The 18,777-nt window shown below is 35.4% G+C and overlaps 1 protein-coding gene across 1 annotated transcript in view; it reads left to right on the top strand.

Moving 5' to 3' along the window:
* LOC125669352 (receptor-type tyrosine-protein phosphatase alpha-like) overlaps positions 1-17,282 on the top strand; it is a 34,886-nt gene extending 17,604 nt beyond the window's left edge. Inside the window, exons 9-27 of the mRNA XM_056161490.1 lie at positions 1,788-1,919; positions 4,483-4,615; positions 4,809-4,888; positions 5,179-5,357; positions 5,768-5,855; positions 5,936-6,006; positions 6,161-6,197; positions 6,371-6,468; positions 6,659-6,787; positions 9,457-9,605; positions 10,119-10,254; positions 11,554-11,712; positions 11,858-11,951; positions 12,354-12,424; positions 12,958-13,092; positions 15,000-15,119; positions 15,226-15,377; positions 15,664-15,799; positions 15,901-17,282. Of these exons, the coding sequence (XP_056017465.1) occupies positions 1,788-1,919; positions 4,483-4,615; positions 4,809-4,888; positions 5,179-5,357; positions 5,768-5,855; positions 5,936-6,006; positions 6,161-6,197; positions 6,371-6,468; positions 6,659-6,787; positions 9,457-9,605; positions 10,119-10,254; positions 11,554-11,712; positions 11,858-11,951; positions 12,354-12,424; positions 12,958-13,092; positions 15,000-15,119; positions 15,226-15,377; positions 15,664-15,799; positions 15,901-15,972 (2,171 nt within the window). The 3' untranslated portion in view covers positions 15,973-17,282. The remainder of the gene's footprint in view (positions 1-1,787; positions 1,920-4,482; positions 4,616-4,808; positions 4,889-5,178; positions 5,358-5,767; positions 5,856-5,935; positions 6,007-6,160; positions 6,198-6,370; positions 6,469-6,658; positions 6,788-9,456; positions 9,606-10,118; positions 10,255-11,553; positions 11,713-11,857; positions 11,952-12,353; positions 12,425-12,957; positions 13,093-14,999; positions 15,120-15,225; positions 15,378-15,663; positions 15,800-15,900) is intronic.
* The last annotated feature ends 1,495 nt before the right edge of the window (positions 17,283-18,777 follow it).

Here is an 18,777-nt window from a genome sequence, read left to right as displayed (position 1 = left end):
GTACGCAAATCCCTGTTGTAAAACATCTTTCTCTGTATGTATGGCCGAATAATGGATTAAAACAAAGATATTACATTCGAATTAATGATTTGCCAAGTAAGCATTACCATGTTCATTTTGAAATACATTTCTCACTGGGGAAAGGGTGGGGGTGTTTCATTGCTTCATCTATCTTTCAACAAAGCAAACAAAAATTCATATCTCACATTTTATCACATGACGTCAGACACATTGACATGTGGATCGTGATTTGTCACTTGCTTACATATTTTCCACAGGCACCTGAAGTATGGATATTACTACCCCCCCCCCTTTTCATATTTTTTTTTGGTGGCAATAATTTCTCTGAAATGTTTGAATTCCCAGTCTATCTCATCCCTCTTTCGATTCATGTAATCGTTTCATGCTTTTTGTAACCTTTAGAGATTGGCCTTCTACCGGTATAATAAAATACACAAGGTAAGAAACAAAAATATGTAAACAAACAGGGGGTCCCCGTTTCGGGTCACATTTTCCAAGTAATTACAGCGTTACCTAAGGAATTTTGGCGAGCGGCAGGTCGGGGAGATGTCATACTACAAGTCTCTTCAACTCAAAACCCATCTCATCTCTTTTATTTGACAAAATCTTGCGTGCATTGATCGGACAGGGCTTCATCTCTTCCACTGGCAGCCAAAAAGGAGGTCACAGAGTACGAATTTGTTGTACGCGCTGTGTGATTGGTTCGCGAAGACATTGCTTAGTCTCGGGATCATCCGAAGGGTCTCGGGATTATTCGCAGACCAATCACACGACACGTTATAAATTCGTACTCTGTGACCTCCTTTTTGGCTGCCAGTGGAAGAGATGAAGCCCTGTCCGATCAATGCACGTAGGATTTTGTCAAATAAAAGAGATGAGATGGGTTTTGACTTGAAGAGACTCGTAGTATGACATCTCCCCGACCTGCCGCTCGCCAAAATTCCTTAGGTAACGCTGTAATTACTTGGAAAATGTGACCCGAAACGGGGACCCCCTGTTTGTTTACAAATTTTTGTTTCTTACCTTGTGTATTTTATTATACCGGTAGAAGGCCAATCTCTAAAGCTTACAAAAAGCATGAAACGATTACATGAATCGAAAGAGGGATGAGATAGACTGGGAATTCAAACATTTCAGAGAAATTATTGCCACCAAAAAAAAATTATGAAAAAGGGGGGGGGGGTAGTAATATCCATACTTCAGGTGCCTGTGATATTTTCTTGCATCGGATTTACTACTAGCGACAACGTTACATACAGGGGTAAGTTTTCATGTAGTAGAAGTTTTCACAGAGTTAAAGCCGCAAATTATTGCATTTTCTGATATTAGAAGATTTATTTTGAGTAGGGCTAAACAATGCCTAAACAATGCTCGTATTTTCTCAATCTGTTGGAGATGGGCGACTTCAAAGTCGATCTCTATCTCTAAAGGGCAGCGAAATACGTATTGCATGCATTGTCTACACATATTTTCTATCATGACAAACTTCACTTTCGATACAATATTTTGATAAATGGCTAGGCTTCGTAGAACTAAGATTAAAGATGGCGACCTTCGTAAACAGCTAGCTTTGTCGTTGTTGCTAAGTGAATCATTGCGCGGCTCAGTTGACTTGTATTTTTCCAAGTTTATGTACATTTTGATAAACGCTTTGCGGATTATAAAGCGTAAACTGACCCAAACCAGGTTATACTCGTATAACTTGCCCCAGAATTAAAGTCATTCCTTAATTAATTGTGAATATGTGCATTGTGTATGTACTTAAGCATGTGATAAAGGAACATATGGACTCAACTGCTCCCAGAATTGTTCTCAGAACTGCCTTGGCGATTGTGACAATGTTGACGGATCCTGCATGTGTTCCTCTGAACGGACAGGTTCCCCTAACTGTAGTGAAAGTAAGTACATAAATTGTAAATCTTTAAACGAATTATTTTATTGAAAAATCAAATGAACCCAATATTATGTCTGTACGTCATGGTTGCAAAACCCGTGATTCCTTAGCTTCATGAGATGCAAGTCATGAGAGAATCTACTGCTTGAGTCAAGCCTTAAGAATTGTGGAGGTCCTCTTCACATATTCTTCAATCTAAATTGGAGGTATTGTTCTCCTTCCGGTACTAACAACCACAATTTGTACAACGATCGATTAATTGATTGGTTGATTAATTGTTTGTTTGTTTTATGTCTCGTCGAAAAAAAATTCACTGATATTGAGACGTCACCAGCTGTAGGTGAAGTACCACAAATTTTGACCTATGCTTAGCATTCAAGGTCGTAGCTGTCAGGGTTATTTAAGGTGCTAACGCCTGTCGAGACATGGTACTTCCATTTTAAAGGTCATATCCGAGAGATCCTTGATTCTCACTTCTAGATCACTACCTATGTTAAGGTCTTAGGTTTGACACAAGCGGGCTCGAACTCACAAACTTCCGGTTTCGAAGCGAACAGTCTACCACTTAGCTATTGCGACCGGTTCTATCGATCGAAGTAGAATCATTCTATACAATTATGAATATAGGTTACATGTATATATTTACAATAACTTCGTCTAGTTACCTCTTGGAATCATAGAAGTAACACATTAAGCTCAATTGCTCAATGGAACCCAATAAAATATGTCATTAGAAATTGTTTGACCAGTTTTATATAGAAAAGGTGATTACAAAACCTCTTAATCGAAATTAATAATCTTGTAACGAATAATACCTTATTATCATTAACAATACCTTATTTTGTTTGCATTGACATCTTTTTCCATATATTTTACAATGTGTCTATTCTAAGAATATATACCTTTGAATGTAAAATGTAGATTTATTGGTCTGATATTCCCATAATAAAAACGATATAAAAATAAGGTTTTTGATTTAGATTTTTTCAGCGTCCGTGTTCTCCCTGTTTTCAATCTTATGATATCTATTGAAGTTATAAAACCCTTTTCTTTATTTTCACTTCTTAAATGTATGTGTGCCGTTTTAAACATTATTTTGTTCGATGTTAAAAACCAGAACAATTTTTTTTCAGTATAATAAACTATAAAATATATAAGGATTTAACATTTCGACAAATTATATACATGTATTAATGGAGTGATGGTCTATGTAATGTAAGGGGGTGGTTTTCTAATGCATATCTATGAAGGGATGACATTTATGGTGGTTGTGCCCAAACGAGCGAAAGAAAATATTAAAAACACCATGCATGCCTTGGGAGATGTGGATTTACAGTATGTAGTCTTGCTGAATGGTGATTTTATATCAAAACATGTAATTTAACTCCTCTTCATCGCTCAAAGTGGTTCTCTTTACATTGTTTCCGTCTGACTGTCAGCATACTTTCACATTGCCATGCAATTGTTATCGTCGGAAACCTACCCTGGGTCACAAGGCGAGTATTTTCGCTGGAAGGTGTGTCTCGGCTTCTATATGCGATTGGTCGCATTACCATTCCTTATTGCGATATTCAACCTATGAAAAAGCCCCTTATTTCCAGTCCTCGGTAGCATAGCAAAACATGCTTCCGAAGTCAAGATTTTGACTACGTTTAAGTTGAACAAGTTACAAAACTTTCAGTGAGATGCCTTATCTGCATTATTGAAATGGAGGGTGTATTTTTGGCTATAAAGACAGGAGAGGAAAAAGCCTGTGTTACCAAGCGTTTACTATCGTACTGCGTTCGAGTCTATGAACAGGTCTCCATGTTCAGCACGAGTTCGTAGTTCCATCATACGGGAGCGATGTGTTTTTTAACACGTGCCATGAAGCAGTGATGATAATAAACATATCAGAGGTGGATCCAGGAGGGGGCACATATGAAAGTGAAGTATTAGTTAAAATAATCAGCCATATTGGGCGCCAAATCTGGAGTTTTCATCTTTATATCTTTGATAGTGACACAACAAAACACACACACTTTCATGGGCGCCGCCATTACAGCTGTCACTTTGAGTACCGGGAATATTTACGGCGATTCCCATTTGTCCTCGATAGGTCACATAAGATCATGCATTTTAATGAATTATGCGAAAATATCGGCCTTGTGACCCACGGTAGGTAAACGAATAGAGCGACCGACCGTGGGTTTCCGACGATGTGCAATTGTTGACTTTCGAAATTCCGCTTGCAACGTCACGTGATCATGAATATTTCGAAATGGTGCGTTCACCATCTAACTCCGAGAATACATGATTAAATAGGGAAATTATCTTGATTACTTTTTAATTCAATTGAGTCAAATTGCATGATTTGCATAAAGCGTATAATATAATACACATGTTTTTTAATTATACAATAACTTTAAAAAATTACGGCATATATTGCTTTAAATGTAAATTCGTTTTTGAGATATATACATTTTCCCAAGTTTTCGCTTGTACTATATATAGGTGATGTAACCAAAGTGCTCTACTGTATTTGTGCTCTCTTTATCATTCGTTTGAGAGAATATTTTCATTATCAGAATTTTCGGGGTCAGGAGGTTCTGCAGCACAGTCCGATACGATAGATTCTGGCGCAGTAACAGGAGCTATGGGAGGGGAGGTGGGAGCCGTGGGTCTTATTGCTTTCTTCATCACAGGGATACTGTTTATACGGTACATGTACTTCATCTATTGACGGATGTTAACAAGTTACATAATGTTCGTTTTAACTATTTTCCTTTGTAAACATTAAGCACGTAGTCGAAAAACTCCATTTTAATACATAGATTAAAATTAATTTGTTAAGACATTAAGGCTCAAATATAGACAAAACGTACATTCAAAACTGTATTTTGTATTGATGTAGATGGAGAAGAAAGAAAGAAAGAAAACATGAAGATACGGAGACGGTAGCGTTTTCTTCTGTCCCAGAAACGTTAACAATAGGTAATTCTGCTGCTGTGAAAGATACCTTATTGTTAATGATATCAAGTTAGAACTGGGCGCCACCAGATAACTGAAAAATTGGTGAGTGTGGCGGAAAACATCAATCAATCAATCAGAGACAAACAATCAATATTAACGTACTTATGTTGAAAATCTTTGTGATTAGTAAATCAATTATTTTGAGAGGAAGAACATTTGAGCACAGGCAAAAGTAAATCTTGTTGAATAATTTTTCTGTTGATTTATATTAGCATCACGTGTCGTAATTCAATTGTTATGATATTTTACAGGTGATAAAAGACATGAAGATATGGAAATGCGTGGAGTCGGAAACCCAGGCTTAGAATTAGAAACTGAGGGGGAAGTGCTCACGACGAATACTAAAATAGACATATCCGTCGCAGATTTTGATAAAGCAATATTCGTCTTGTCTGAAAATCAGAATGTCAAGTTCAAAGAAGAATACATGGTACGTGTCTATTGATTGATAAAATTATGTAACAGGTAAATCGTGTATATGAATGGATCAATAGAAATTCAGTAAATATTGCGCTTGATTGTCTATAATTTCTTGATATCTGAATGTGGTGTAGTACACATTTTAGAGTTATTTCTTTTGAGGCTTTTTGAAAATTGGTGGTGTATTTGTTTGTTTTGAAAATATAATTCCTGTCTTAGGTTTTTCGTTGTAAGTGTGGAATCAAGTCATTCAAGATTTCTGACGAAGACTTATAATAAAGATTAAGAATCAGTTCTCACAATTATGTACAGAAATAAAATGTTAGATATTTTCTGTTAACATTACAAATAGAATTCTATTGTATTAACATTATTCCTCAAAAAATACAAGTTTGTCGTTTCATTCACTGGTGTGTGTAGACAATTCCTAGAGGAGAACTACACCCAAGTAATGAAGGAAATAAACAGGAAAATGTTGCCAAAAATCGATACACCACGATTTTCCCGTGTAAGTTTCTTAATTTGACGTTCTTTCAACTAGTAATAAGTGTTGTGATAAATAAGTGCTGTATATTTTGTTTTGAGTAGATGACCATTCACGTGTTGTTCTGAAATCATCACCAAAAGAGTCGGACTACATTAACGCGAATTATATTGAGGTCAGTGATTTGAATCCATTCTTATAGTAGTTAATGTTAATGAAATTGCATGCGTATTCTCCACAAGTACACACATAAAACAGCCTAAAATTTTTGACAAATCAATGAGTAATTTTATTCCTAATATCAATCTTCAATTTCTTCATGGTCACAGGATGTACAAGGAAAGAAATCGTATATTGCAGCCCAAGGTAAATATACAATGTATATCTTCATATATTGATTGTCAAGTGTGCGTTATTATCCCAACAGATTTTGTTAATTTGTAAAATTGAAAAAGACGACTGGACATGCCATTTCCTTTTGATGGTTTGTTAACTCTGAATCCTTGGTGTGTTTTAATATGCCTGTTTATATTTATCAGGACCAAAATCAAAGACAATTGTTGATTTCTGGAAAATGGTCTGGCAAGAAGACATCAGTGTAATTGTTTGTCTGACGAATCTCAAAGAGGGAAATAAGGTTAGAAAGAGACTTGATATTATAGATTCAAAATCAATCATTAATAGCATGCATACAAGGGATACGTTGTGTACGTATGCAATAAGGTGATAATAAACTGATCACATGGCTATACATGTACGTAACGTGATCTTACTCGCAGTAAAGTTGCATTATGATAACAACCTTACTTGGACCCTATCTTTATCAGAACAAATGTGCCCAATACTGGCCAAATTCCAGTGACAAGATAAAGAAAGGCAACATCAGCATACGAAACCAGAAAGAAAACGTATACGCGGACTACGTCATCAGACACTTCCGCTTGCAAAACAGCGTCGTGAGTATTGCATATTTATTTCATTTAATACTCTACGTCAGCTGATAAAATGGGTTATGATTATATAAAAGTATTTGAAGCAGAATTATCTGTTATATAAAACTAAAATTATTATGCAAAAAATCTGCACCTATATCATTAACGAACAAAGGATTATGAAAACAATTAGATATAGCGCGCCAAAGTTCTGTACTTATATTTGATTTAGATGTTAAACTTTTACGGTACCAATTTTGATGTACCAGATGCGCATTTCGACAAATAATGTCTTCTCAGTGATGCTCAACCGAAATGTTTAAAATCCGAAACAACTATGAAGTTTTAGAGCTAAATATATGCAAAAACAGCGTGCCAAAAAAGTGGAGCCAAATTCGTCCAAGGATAAGAGCTATGCATGAGGGTGATAATCCTTAATTTTGAAATGAATTTCTAAATTTTATAACAGCAATTAAATATACATCCGTATGTTCAAGCTAGTAACGAAGTACTTAGCTACTGGGCTGTAGAGACCCTCGGGGACTAACAGTCCACCAGCAGAGGCCTCGACCCAGGAGTCATAATGTTAAACTTATACGGTACCAATTTTGATGCACCAGATGCGCATTTCGACAAATAATGTCTCTTCAGTGATGCTCAACCGAAATGTTTAAAATCCGAAACAACTATGAAGTTTTAGAGCTAAATATATGCAAAAACAGCGTGCCAAAAAAGTGGAGCCAAATTCGTCCAAGGATAAGAGCTATGCATGAGGGTGATAATCCTTAATTTTGAAATGAATTTCTAAATTTTATAACAGCAATTAAATATACATCCGTATGTTCAAGCTAGTAACGAAGTACTTAGCTACTGGGCTGTAGAGACCCTCGGGGACTAACAGTCCACCAGCAGAGGCCTCGACCCAGGAGTCATAATGTTAAACTTATACGGTACCAATTTTGATGCACCAGATGCGCATTTCGACAAATAATGTCTCTTCAGTGATGCTCAACCGAAATGTTTGAAATCCGAAATAACTATGAAGTTTTAGAGCTAAATATAGGCAAAAGATATAGCGCGCCAAAGTTCTGTACTTATATTTGATTTAGATATAGCGCGCCAGTTCTGTACTTATATTTGAATGCTCTGTTAAGGATATTTCTAACTTAATAAAATGATAAAAACATACTTTGATTTACACTACTGGTTATATATTTATTGCTGCCAAATTTTGTGTCTGAATAGTTCCCGATTTTGGATTGTACAATATACGATGAAGATAGATTATACTACAGTACTAAAATTAATTAGGTAAAGCTAAAGTTGTTCCCAATTTCACCTTTCCCACTCTAACTGTAACATTAAAAAGTAACAATTAACAATTTCTACCTTGATCGCAAATGCATATATAAAAACGTTACTAACTTTCAAACAAAAATGTTTTAGTGGTACGTTTCATTTTTACATGCCTCAGTTTCAATGTTGGAATTTTGGAATAATTAAAGCTTTACAACATGACAGTATGACCATAATATCATTAATCTGCATGACTGCTGCCATAGATGTTTGAAGACTATAAATCGTCATTTAATTAGCATAGTGAGATTGGTATATATATGGAGTTGAATTCTATGAGGTACATGTAAATGTAGTTGAATTTTCAGTAGTGAGTTTGGTATACATGTACATATGTAGTTGAATTCTACTAGGTATATATAGTACTTTAAATGCTTACTGGAAATTGTTTTGCACCGGCAGCATTGATCAGGAATGATGTATGCACGTTTTACCGTAATTAGCATTATATAATGTAATTTTGATAAGTACAAAAACATAAGGGACTTGTAAATTTCCTATCATGCTCAAATGTTGAATTATATTACCCTTTCCTATATTTAATTGAGAAATAATGGGAATAGATTGCATTCCATATGGTAAAGGTATTAATTTTACTTGTAAAAACATTCGGTTTTCATTTTCATCATCTTTAGAAAAGTGTTTTGCAAGATTCGATCGAGTATACCAAAATCTTAGAAATTGGAAGGTTACCCTCTCGCACGAGCCATGTAGCTACTGAAGATTGAAGAGCTTACAACTTGCATATCTTCCTTAAAAACTGTCAAGCTCAAAGTTATAGTGCACATGATTTGCGATATTTATATTTATTTAGCGATATCATTTTTAACATACGAATAACGAATAAAAGACCTGCACAATGGTGTTTATTTCTCTAGTATCACAGGGTTAAACTATAAAGTCGTTACATGCAGCAATTCTATAGAAGGTCTCTTAACACTAAGGTAGATTATTACAACTAAGATGGAAATGTATCCTCAAAAGTTTTATAACTTGCATGGCTACACTTATTTGGAAGACGCATGAAATATTACTATCATTTTACATAATGGCTAAAGACAAGTCCTTGAAAACACTTTAATAGCATGCCCACCCGTCATAATTGTAGTGAAATATGATGAGATTAATTGATTTTGTGAAGAATTAAGATTCAATGAATATGATACAGGTGCTAGAATCCAGAATTTTCAATGTTGTATTTTTATTATGAAACATCAGTATATAATTTGTTCAATTTATATGAATTATATTATTTTGGTACGTATCTTTTCTCTGCAAGAGATATATTCAATATTTCCAACTCTTCATATAGGTGATCATTAACTGTTTAATTTTAGGATAAAGCTGAGCGCGACGTGTGTATGTTCCATTATACGCAGTGGCCAGATCACGGTGTCCCAGAACCACTGGCTCTCGTGGTATTCCATCGACACGTTCTGAAAACTTCTGTCGAACATCCAGGGAAGTATACTCTCGTCCACTGCAGGCGCGTATTACCATTTATTCTTTCATATTTTTCAATAGCAACATAGTATAATCCATAACAGTGATATTTTCAGTGTGAAAATAACATCAATTCTTGAAAGCAATGAGAAACTGTTGAGAATGTACAAGCTAAAACACAGAATATTTTCAAAATTTTGAAATTGGATTTTAAAAATTTAGCGCACCAGACAGGATTTAGTTAACTTTGATTACCTTCAATATAATTTACCATGCTAATGATGTCACTGTTGTTGAAGGTATTTTCCAAAATAATCATATTTATCAAATAATTTTACTATACATGACTAATTGAGATCCATGTCTAATATATTATAATGTTAACCATTGGTAATATCAACTACTTCTATTTTAACCGTTGATTATATTAATGGATTTCATTTTAACCGTTGATTATATTAATGAATTTCATTTTAACCGTTAATTATATTGATGACTTCTATTTCAACCGTTCATTATATTGAAGACTTCTAATGACTTCTGTTTAACAATACAGCGCAGGGATTGGTAGGACAGGGACGTACATAACATTAGACGCGCTTAATAAGGGAGGGGAGGTAACCGGGAAAGTTAATATCCGGCAGTATGTAGAAACCATGAGAAACAGCCGTGCTAACATGATCCAGGGCGACGTACGTTTGTGTTTTACTCTCTTTGATTCCTAGTGGATAGTTTTACGGGATATCTTGATCAGGCAAACGGAGTTATCCGTAGTCAAAATCAGTGTGCTAAGAACGGTCTAACATTTGATATGAAACACGTCAGACATCATTTGGCCCAATGATAGGTTATAGATAATAAATTTCAATTGAAATAGTAATTGTTACGTATGTGTTCTCGTTTATCGGTGTTCAGGTGTTTTCAAACAAATCTCATTCAGACGGAACTTCGAAATCAAAGTCCTAGATCTGGTTAGTAGCATTCAATTCTCTGTAAAGAATTGTTGGTAAATGTGCTATATTCTGCATGTATTCCTTGATATGTTACATATCATATTCCCATGGGCACGAATTATGCTCCTTTGTTAGGTGACATGTTTCTATATTCATATGAAGCAAAATTTATTCAAAAACTTCTACGCGAGAAGAAAAAAATATCTTGCTGTGGCCTTCAATTCGACATTTAGATATATCGACGACGTTTTGTCTATTAACAATAATAACTTTCATTCATATGTCGATTTGATATATCCCTGTGAGCTCGAAATAAAAAACACCACAGAGTCGTCTAATTCTGCCTCATACTTAGATATTTTATTGAAAGTAGACATTAACGGCAAACTGACAACTCGACTGTATGACAAGCGGGATGATTTCAGCTTCTTCATTGTCAACTTCCCAATTTATGTAGCAATATTCCATTATCACCAGCATATGGTGTTTATATTTCTCAACTGATTCGGTATGCAAGAGCTTGTTCTGCGTATAGTCAGTTTTTAAATCGAGTCAAGCTACTGACAAATAAGTTGATGGCACATGGGTTTCAACAGTCTCGATTGAAGTAAGCATTTCGCAAATTCTATGGTCGTTATAACGATATAGTTCATCAATGGAACCTGTCATTGCGTCAGGTGCTTTCTGACGGGTTTCATACAGATAGTTAGACCGTTCTTGACAGACTGAGTTTGACTACGGATGTATCCGTTTGCCTGATCGGGATATGGGGCTCACGGCGGGTGTGACCGTTCGACAGGGAATGCTCGCTCCTCCTGGGCGCCTGGTCCCACTTCTGGTGTGTCCGGGGGTCCGTGTTTGCCACCTATCTATTTTGTATTGCTTGTGGGAGTTCTGGGATTGATCGCTGTTTGTTGTCTTCACCTTTCATATAGATATGTGTATTGGGTTAGTTTAGAAATTTAGATCATTGCAAATAATATAAAGAGAGAAAATCAGCTTTTTTAATACCCGTTTATATTACAATTCAAATTTAAGGACCAATACAGAGTTGTCTACTTGGCATTATTTGAATCATTCCGAGGAGAAGGAAGGTCTGTATCAACCAAGACATTTCTACAAGAATTCCAGGATCATTCCTGTTATATCAATCTCGGAGAAGTAGCTAATAAATCACCACTTTCTGCTGAATTTCAGGTGATTCTATATATGAATCTCTAATAAAACATTGGCCTATCTTAGCTTGAATGATTTGAACAGTTTGTCGGTTATTCTAAAACGATATTCGTGATTTTGTACAGTAACATGTGACATGAGAATGATATTCAGTTCTTGTTTCTAGGACCTGTTGTCCAGAAGACGAGAATACACACAAGAAGACTATAAAACAGGGCGGCAAAACGTATCGGCCAATTACACACCCAGTGTTCTGCCTGGTAAACCAGTTTGTGTAATACATGAATACCCTGGTGCTACAAAACGCAGTTCAGCCATTTTGCAATAGTGATAGAATATTACCGATTAATGATTAATCCCCATCACAGTTGAATATTTACATTTCATTAATGGTACCACACTTTTAATATAGAGAGTTTACAATGCGCTTTCACTTTAACATAGTAACATATACATGTAGATACATTCTTACTGATGTCTGCCGATAAGAGATCTCCAGGTGGCTCGATCCTAGGCCTCCTGTATTCCATTTTGATATAATTGCACATTAGCTCGCCACCCTTTATGTTTGACTGAATCAACTGCTATTATATATATATGGTACCCAGAGACATAAAACCCGTCTGACTGATGAATTGTATATATTTTTGAAACCATTTCAGTTGAAAGTTACATGTGTCCATTGTCAAACACTAAAGGGAAGAACACCTACTACAACGCAGTTTCTTTACAGGTTTGTCTGCTGTGTAAAATATACATTTGTGAATAGAACATGAAGGCGATATGTTTATCAGACCGCCATTTTTTCTAGCAAGGGTTTTCTGATATACATATGTCCTCACAAAGTAGAGTAAACCCATTCGCTGGTGAAAATGGTCAGACCCAAGAACAATCAAAGTACAAAATGTACTCCTAGGAGCTGAACTTTTTCAAAGATTTCATGATAAATATTAATCTCTGTATAGATCAAAGCGATTATGTCATTGTTTTTCTTTATTTTACAGACCTTATCAATTGATAACGTTCATATGCTTAAAATTTTCATGGATCTCCTTACGGGAACAGTTTATGATTTTTATGTATGATTAATGACTTTTATTGTTATATATATAGGTATACAGCATTTGAATATGAAAACTACGAGATTATTTTAAATAGCCATAATTTACTACTACAAATGTATAAATCATTTACATTGAATGCACCGAATAAATACAACAATACGTACGCGATGGATACATCCTGCATGTTGTCTTTCATTTTCAGTCTTTCACAAGAAATGACCATTTCATCAGTGCTCAATATCCTCTACCAGATTACACAGAGGACTTCCTGAGACTTGTGAAGGCTTATTATGCACCAACAATTGTATCCCTGAGCCCGTTGGTGGAAATCGAATCAGTATGGTTGAGAAAAAATCCTGCAATTTGTATAATGAGCAGTCTTGTATCTTTTCATTTACCAATTATTTGTCAGGTTAATGCGCATGATTCTGATGTCACAATGACGTCATGTGTAATATTTGTAGTTATACGATGTTGGGCATAAGCATCAAAATTTAATATTGAGAGATTAGAATTAATGTGCACTTTTAAATCATGGAACATTTATATAATTATTTGATTTTAATCTTCATGACAAATGGGATGACTTCAGCTTCTTCATCGTGAACTTCCCATATTTATGTATCAATATTTCTTTATCACCTGCATATGATGTTTGTCTTGCAACTGATTCAAGATGCGAGAACGTATTCTGCCTATGAATTTTTTTTAAATCGAGACAATCTACTGACAAATATGTTGCTGTTAGTGAGTTTCAACAGTCTCGTTTAAAGTCAGCATTTTGTAAATTCTATGGTCATTATAATGATCTAATTTGCAAATATTGCACAACCCGTCATTAGGTGGAAGTTGTCTAGAGTCGTTCTTTACATACTGATTTTGACTACAGATTACTCCGTTTACCTGATCAAAATGGCGGATGTGACCTGCCAAAAGGAAATGCTTCCTTGGCATCCGATATTACCTCTGACAGGTGAACGTGTTTGTCCTCTTCTTAAATGTTGTATTCTTTATTGGATTTATTACATTGGTCACTCTTCGTTAGTTTCACTTTTTCATTAGTCTATTTGCTGAATTCAAACAAGAAAGAAATTGGCCTTGTAAATTGTACCAAAGATGTTTCAATAGCAACATCATTGAACATAAGTATTAATTATGTAGAAAATATTAATGTCTATCACAAAGTTGTATAGTGATGTCGTAGGTGAGGGCATTTTGGGTAGAGTGACCTCAATCGCTAAATTGGAGTAAAGAAAAGAAAAGTGGTATCACTGTATGCATACCAATTTAACGAATTTCGATATTTAAACTGTTGAAACTTCTACGATATGTGATTTATTAAAATTTTATTGATATGATGACAATGCTCATATAGCAGTCTACTGATAGGTATGAAATAGAAAGGTTTGGTGGAGTTCGTAGTATCGAGTGTGTACATTTTCTAGGTCTACATACTATCCTTTCTATGTAGTTTGAATGAGTGAGTGCATTTTCTAGGTCTACAAACTATCCTTTTTATGTAGTTTGAATGAGTGAGTACATTTTCTAGGTCTACAACCTATCCTTTCTATGTAGTTTGAATGAGTGAGTACATTTTCTAGGTCTACAACCTATCCTTTCTATGTAGTTTGAATGAGTGAGTACATTTTCTTGGTGTACAAACCATCCTTTCTATGTAGTTTGAATGAGTGAGTAAATTTTTAGGTTTACAAAATATCCTTTCTATGTAGTGTTGATGAGTTTCTCAGAATTACAACAGAGATAATCATCATAGTTTTTAAAGAAAATTTTGAAAATTGTACTTTGTATGTGTTTTATACATTTGTATTGATTTCGGGTGTAAACCTCACAGTAAACTTTCAAAACTGTCCCGGATGTCCTTTCAGCGTGATTGTTACTATAAATAACGGTTTAAATTTCACACTCAGAGGTTACGTTCGGTAACATAAGTATTGTGTGTAACTTTGTAAATGTACATGTAATAAATTTATGCTGTTTCATTGTACTCTATTTCTGGATTACAATCCCCGATCTTTCAACTTGGCATAGACACATGTAATTACAAAATGCAAGCAGTATAGACGAAAATACCATACACTCCTTGTGCAACATCAGAAACCAACCAGTCATTGCAACTACGTACATGCTTCAAGACGGTTTACGATTGGCATGAGCTTCATATTTTGTATAGTAGAATCATTTCGTTATTGTAGCCATGCCCAAAGTTTGTGTTTTATTTTTCAGTCTTCACTTTGGCTTCCTGCTAAAAATGAAAGTAAAACGATTAGAGCATTCACGACTAAAATGACAGATTGTACACAAACAACCACAGTCACCAAGACTAGCATTATTCTGCACCAAAAGGTGTCCATTTACAAAGTTTTCTGATGAAATTTGTTTTTACATTTCATGAAGTACTGTTTGGTATTTATAATCCAAGATTCGTTTCGTCTCAAACACATGATTGCAGGGAGCTAGTGGCATGAGCGTTTGTGTATTGGAATGTAGAAGATGGAAAGGAGAAAGCGACTCCTCAAACCGGAGAGTTTTACTTGATCTCATCAACGAAGCGAGGGTGGAGGAAATGACCCACCCCGAGGGAAGGATTTTGGTTCTGTCGAGGTTTGATTTGATTAATTTTTTTGCAAACATATGTAATATCTTAAGAATTATTTGACGATCTAGACCTGGGGATTAAAGAAAGGCTAATTTGGTCAATGGTTAAGCCAATTACTCGCTTAATCTAGAAATAAGACAAATATACCCGGTATAACACTTGTGGAAATTATATATCGTTTCTAATACAAAAAATCTTCCAAAAAATAGTCATTTTGTCGCATAGCAAATGAATTCAATTCATCAATTCTATTATCATTAGAGTAATCAGATAAAAATGTATATTACTTAGTGATGGGGCCAAGCGATGTGGTCAATTCTTGGTTGCATTCAATGCTCTGGAACAACTTACCATGGATACAGAGGTGGACATATTTACAATCACAAGACAACTGCAAATCCGACGGCCAGAGTTCATATCTTCTTTGGTATGATTGAAATACTTTCATTTTCCACTCAATTTTTAAATACGATGTCTTTTCCTTTGCACATCAAATGTACAGAGAACTCCGTGTTTTTCTAATTTCAGGAAGAATATCAGTTTTGTTACGAGTCCATTGCTGATCATCTCCAAAATGACACAGTGTACGCGAATTGCTGAGGACCAGTGTACGCGAATTGCTGAGGACCAGTCAAAGAGACTGTGACATCAACCAGCCTTCCTCCTAATAACAATGGAAACACATTGAAGAATTTTTTCATTCACTGGAGACCAGTATTATAAATGTACTGGTGTTATTAACTCACCCACACTTCACTTATTGTATTTGCTTGCTTTTTATTAACCATTCTTCCGCTTCTTGTTCCTCTGCCTTAAAATATCCGTAGCCGTTGTCCGTAACCAGTAGATGAAAGTATTAGAAACTCGAGGTGTGATAAGCCAATGTATATAGTTGTGTAGAAATATTTTGTTTTCAGATTAAATGGGGTTAAGTTATATTTTGGGGGTGGGTACAACATAGAAGTATGTGTGGAAAAAATAGTTCCAAAATTCAACAGATATAACTTGAAAAATATAATTGCGTCCCGCGGTCTTCGGAAATGAGAAGAAGATTCCAGGGCATACAAACTAGTATCAAGGTTAAGGGGCCCCAGTGACCTTGACCTCTGACCATGAATAATATAGAACCTGTTATAACTTTGGAACCGATATTGATAGAGACATGGGATCTATCAGATGTGATAAGACTAATAGGCAACAAACTAGCATCAAGGTCAAACTAATCCTATGCCTTTCACCTTGATCATAAAACACATTACATTATGGGACCAACAGAGACATGGAATCGATAAAGATTTGATACTGAAATGAAACTGAGTCGAATCACACCATTCCCACGACACAACCAGTATTCAACGTCTCCTCCAATACAATGCAGCATACATCCAGTCACCGCTTGTTCTCTTCCTTTATATCTAATTCAGCTTTTTAAAACCATGGCACCTTTAATTCGGCGTCTAATCCATTTATTTCCGCGCAGTAACTCTACCTGATCTGAACACACTCCGTCAGCCATTTTTGTTGCTGTTTTCATTCTTACTTTCATATATTCCTACGCGCCATTTCAGAAAAGTTAATTAAAGCTTGTTGATGAGAGAAACTCTTTGATTTACTATTTAAAAAACACATATTTAAATGATAAGAAATAAAACTTGTAGCGCATTGATGAAAAGGTTGTCCGTCCAATTTTTCCTTTGATACCTGCATCAAGAAAAGAATTATAAGTTTCATTTCTTAAATTAATTATATGTTTCATTTCTTAAAGCACGGTCTTTTGGAATAATAGTAGTTCTCGAAGAAAGCCCACATTTCAAAAGCCAGTACTTCCTTTGGGATACTTTTTAACCGGAAGGTTATAAAAAACCTATTTTCTCATATCTTGATTTTAAAATACATTGTTGCAACCCTTAGTACTGTTTAGATTTGGTCTTGTTTAGTTCCAAATGTGCCGGAGAGAGAGAGAGAGAGAGGGGGGGTCAGGGAGATAGTGCCCGATGATCTATCGGGGTAATGAGCAAAATCTAGGATGCTGTTTGTTACACCTCTTGGTCCCTTGGATACGGAGTCATCCGTAGTCAAAATCAGTGTTCCAAGAACCGCCTAACAATCGGTATGATACGCCAGAGCTTGTTCTGCGTATGGTCAGTTTTTAAATAGAGGAAAGCTGCTGACAATAAGTTGACGATGCAGGGGTTTCAACAGTCTCGTTTAAAGTCAGTATGTTGCAATTTTTATGGTCGTTATAACGATCTAATTTACCAATACAATTGGATAAAAGGAGCAAAATTCGTGTCCATGGGAATTCCAACAGACTGTTGGAAGACCTGATCACCAAAGACTACGAAGATATTGTCAATGAGGAACCCAGCAGTATACTTCGAGATATTCAATTTTAGGGACTGATCCCGAATTGCTTTCAAGGGATCACAAGAAGAAAATAAAGGTGGCATAGCGTTTAGAATAACGCTCCAAGCAATTTCTTTTCTATAGTGCTTCACAAAATATTATCCTTTGAGAGATAAAGAGCATCAAAATTTCGTACAATATTTCCCTAAATATCGCTTATTACGTAATTAATGGTCTTTTGTTGACATCGTAGGTTGCAGAACGATAAAGAAAACAAATTTGCTTCATTAAAATTTTGTTCTATGGGTCTTTACTAATTGTGTGTTTTTTGAGACATTGTCGAGCTCCTGTACTTTTTACATTAAAGAAATTCGAATGCAATTCAGCTCATCTATGAACTCAACTATACAATCGCTGACAATTTCAAGTTGATATCATCGTAAGAGAACACTCGGGAACAAACTGCTCCTATAAAAAAGCGTTGATATCTTGGGTAATACGCATTTAAACGCAATAAAATTAGGAAAAACACATATTGAGTTCAAGTGAATATCCATCATCCCTAAAAATTTCCACAAAAAGTCGTATTATGATGTTTAGTGTGTGTGTATGGAGACATCACCAGCTATAAATGAAGTACCACAAATTTAAACCTATGATTTGAGCTCATGGCCGTTGCAGTGAGTGTTCTATATTGTGCCAACACCTGACACCAAACGGTGTTTTTAAAGTCGCCTTTCATATGATGGTTGGTTGTACATTGCTTAACGTCCCTATCGAGAATTTTCATATGGAGACATTGCCGGAGAAGGGCTACAAACTTTAGGCCTATACTTGGCGCTTACGGTCTTAAAGCAGGAAGATATCTTTTTCATGCCACACCTGCTGTAACACGAGTTCTCGTTTTTTGCGGTCTCATCCGAAGGACAACCCAATTTAATCGCCTATTATATGTACGACAAGGAAGGGGTACTGAGAACCTATCCTAACCTAGATCCTCTTATATGATGTTGCTATTGTTTGTTTGCCATCCCATCGAAAACATTTCACACCTAGTGA

Source organism: Ostrea edulis, chromosome 4 (assembly GCF_947568905.1).
Source record: "Ostrea edulis chromosome 4, xbOstEdul1.1, whole genome shotgun sequence".
In the NCBI taxonomy this organism is placed as follows: Eukaryota; Metazoa; Mollusca; class Bivalvia; order Ostreida; family Ostreidae; genus Ostrea; species Ostrea edulis.
Note: the sequence above shows the minus strand (reverse complement) of the source record. Positions and strands in the feature narration are given on the sequence as shown.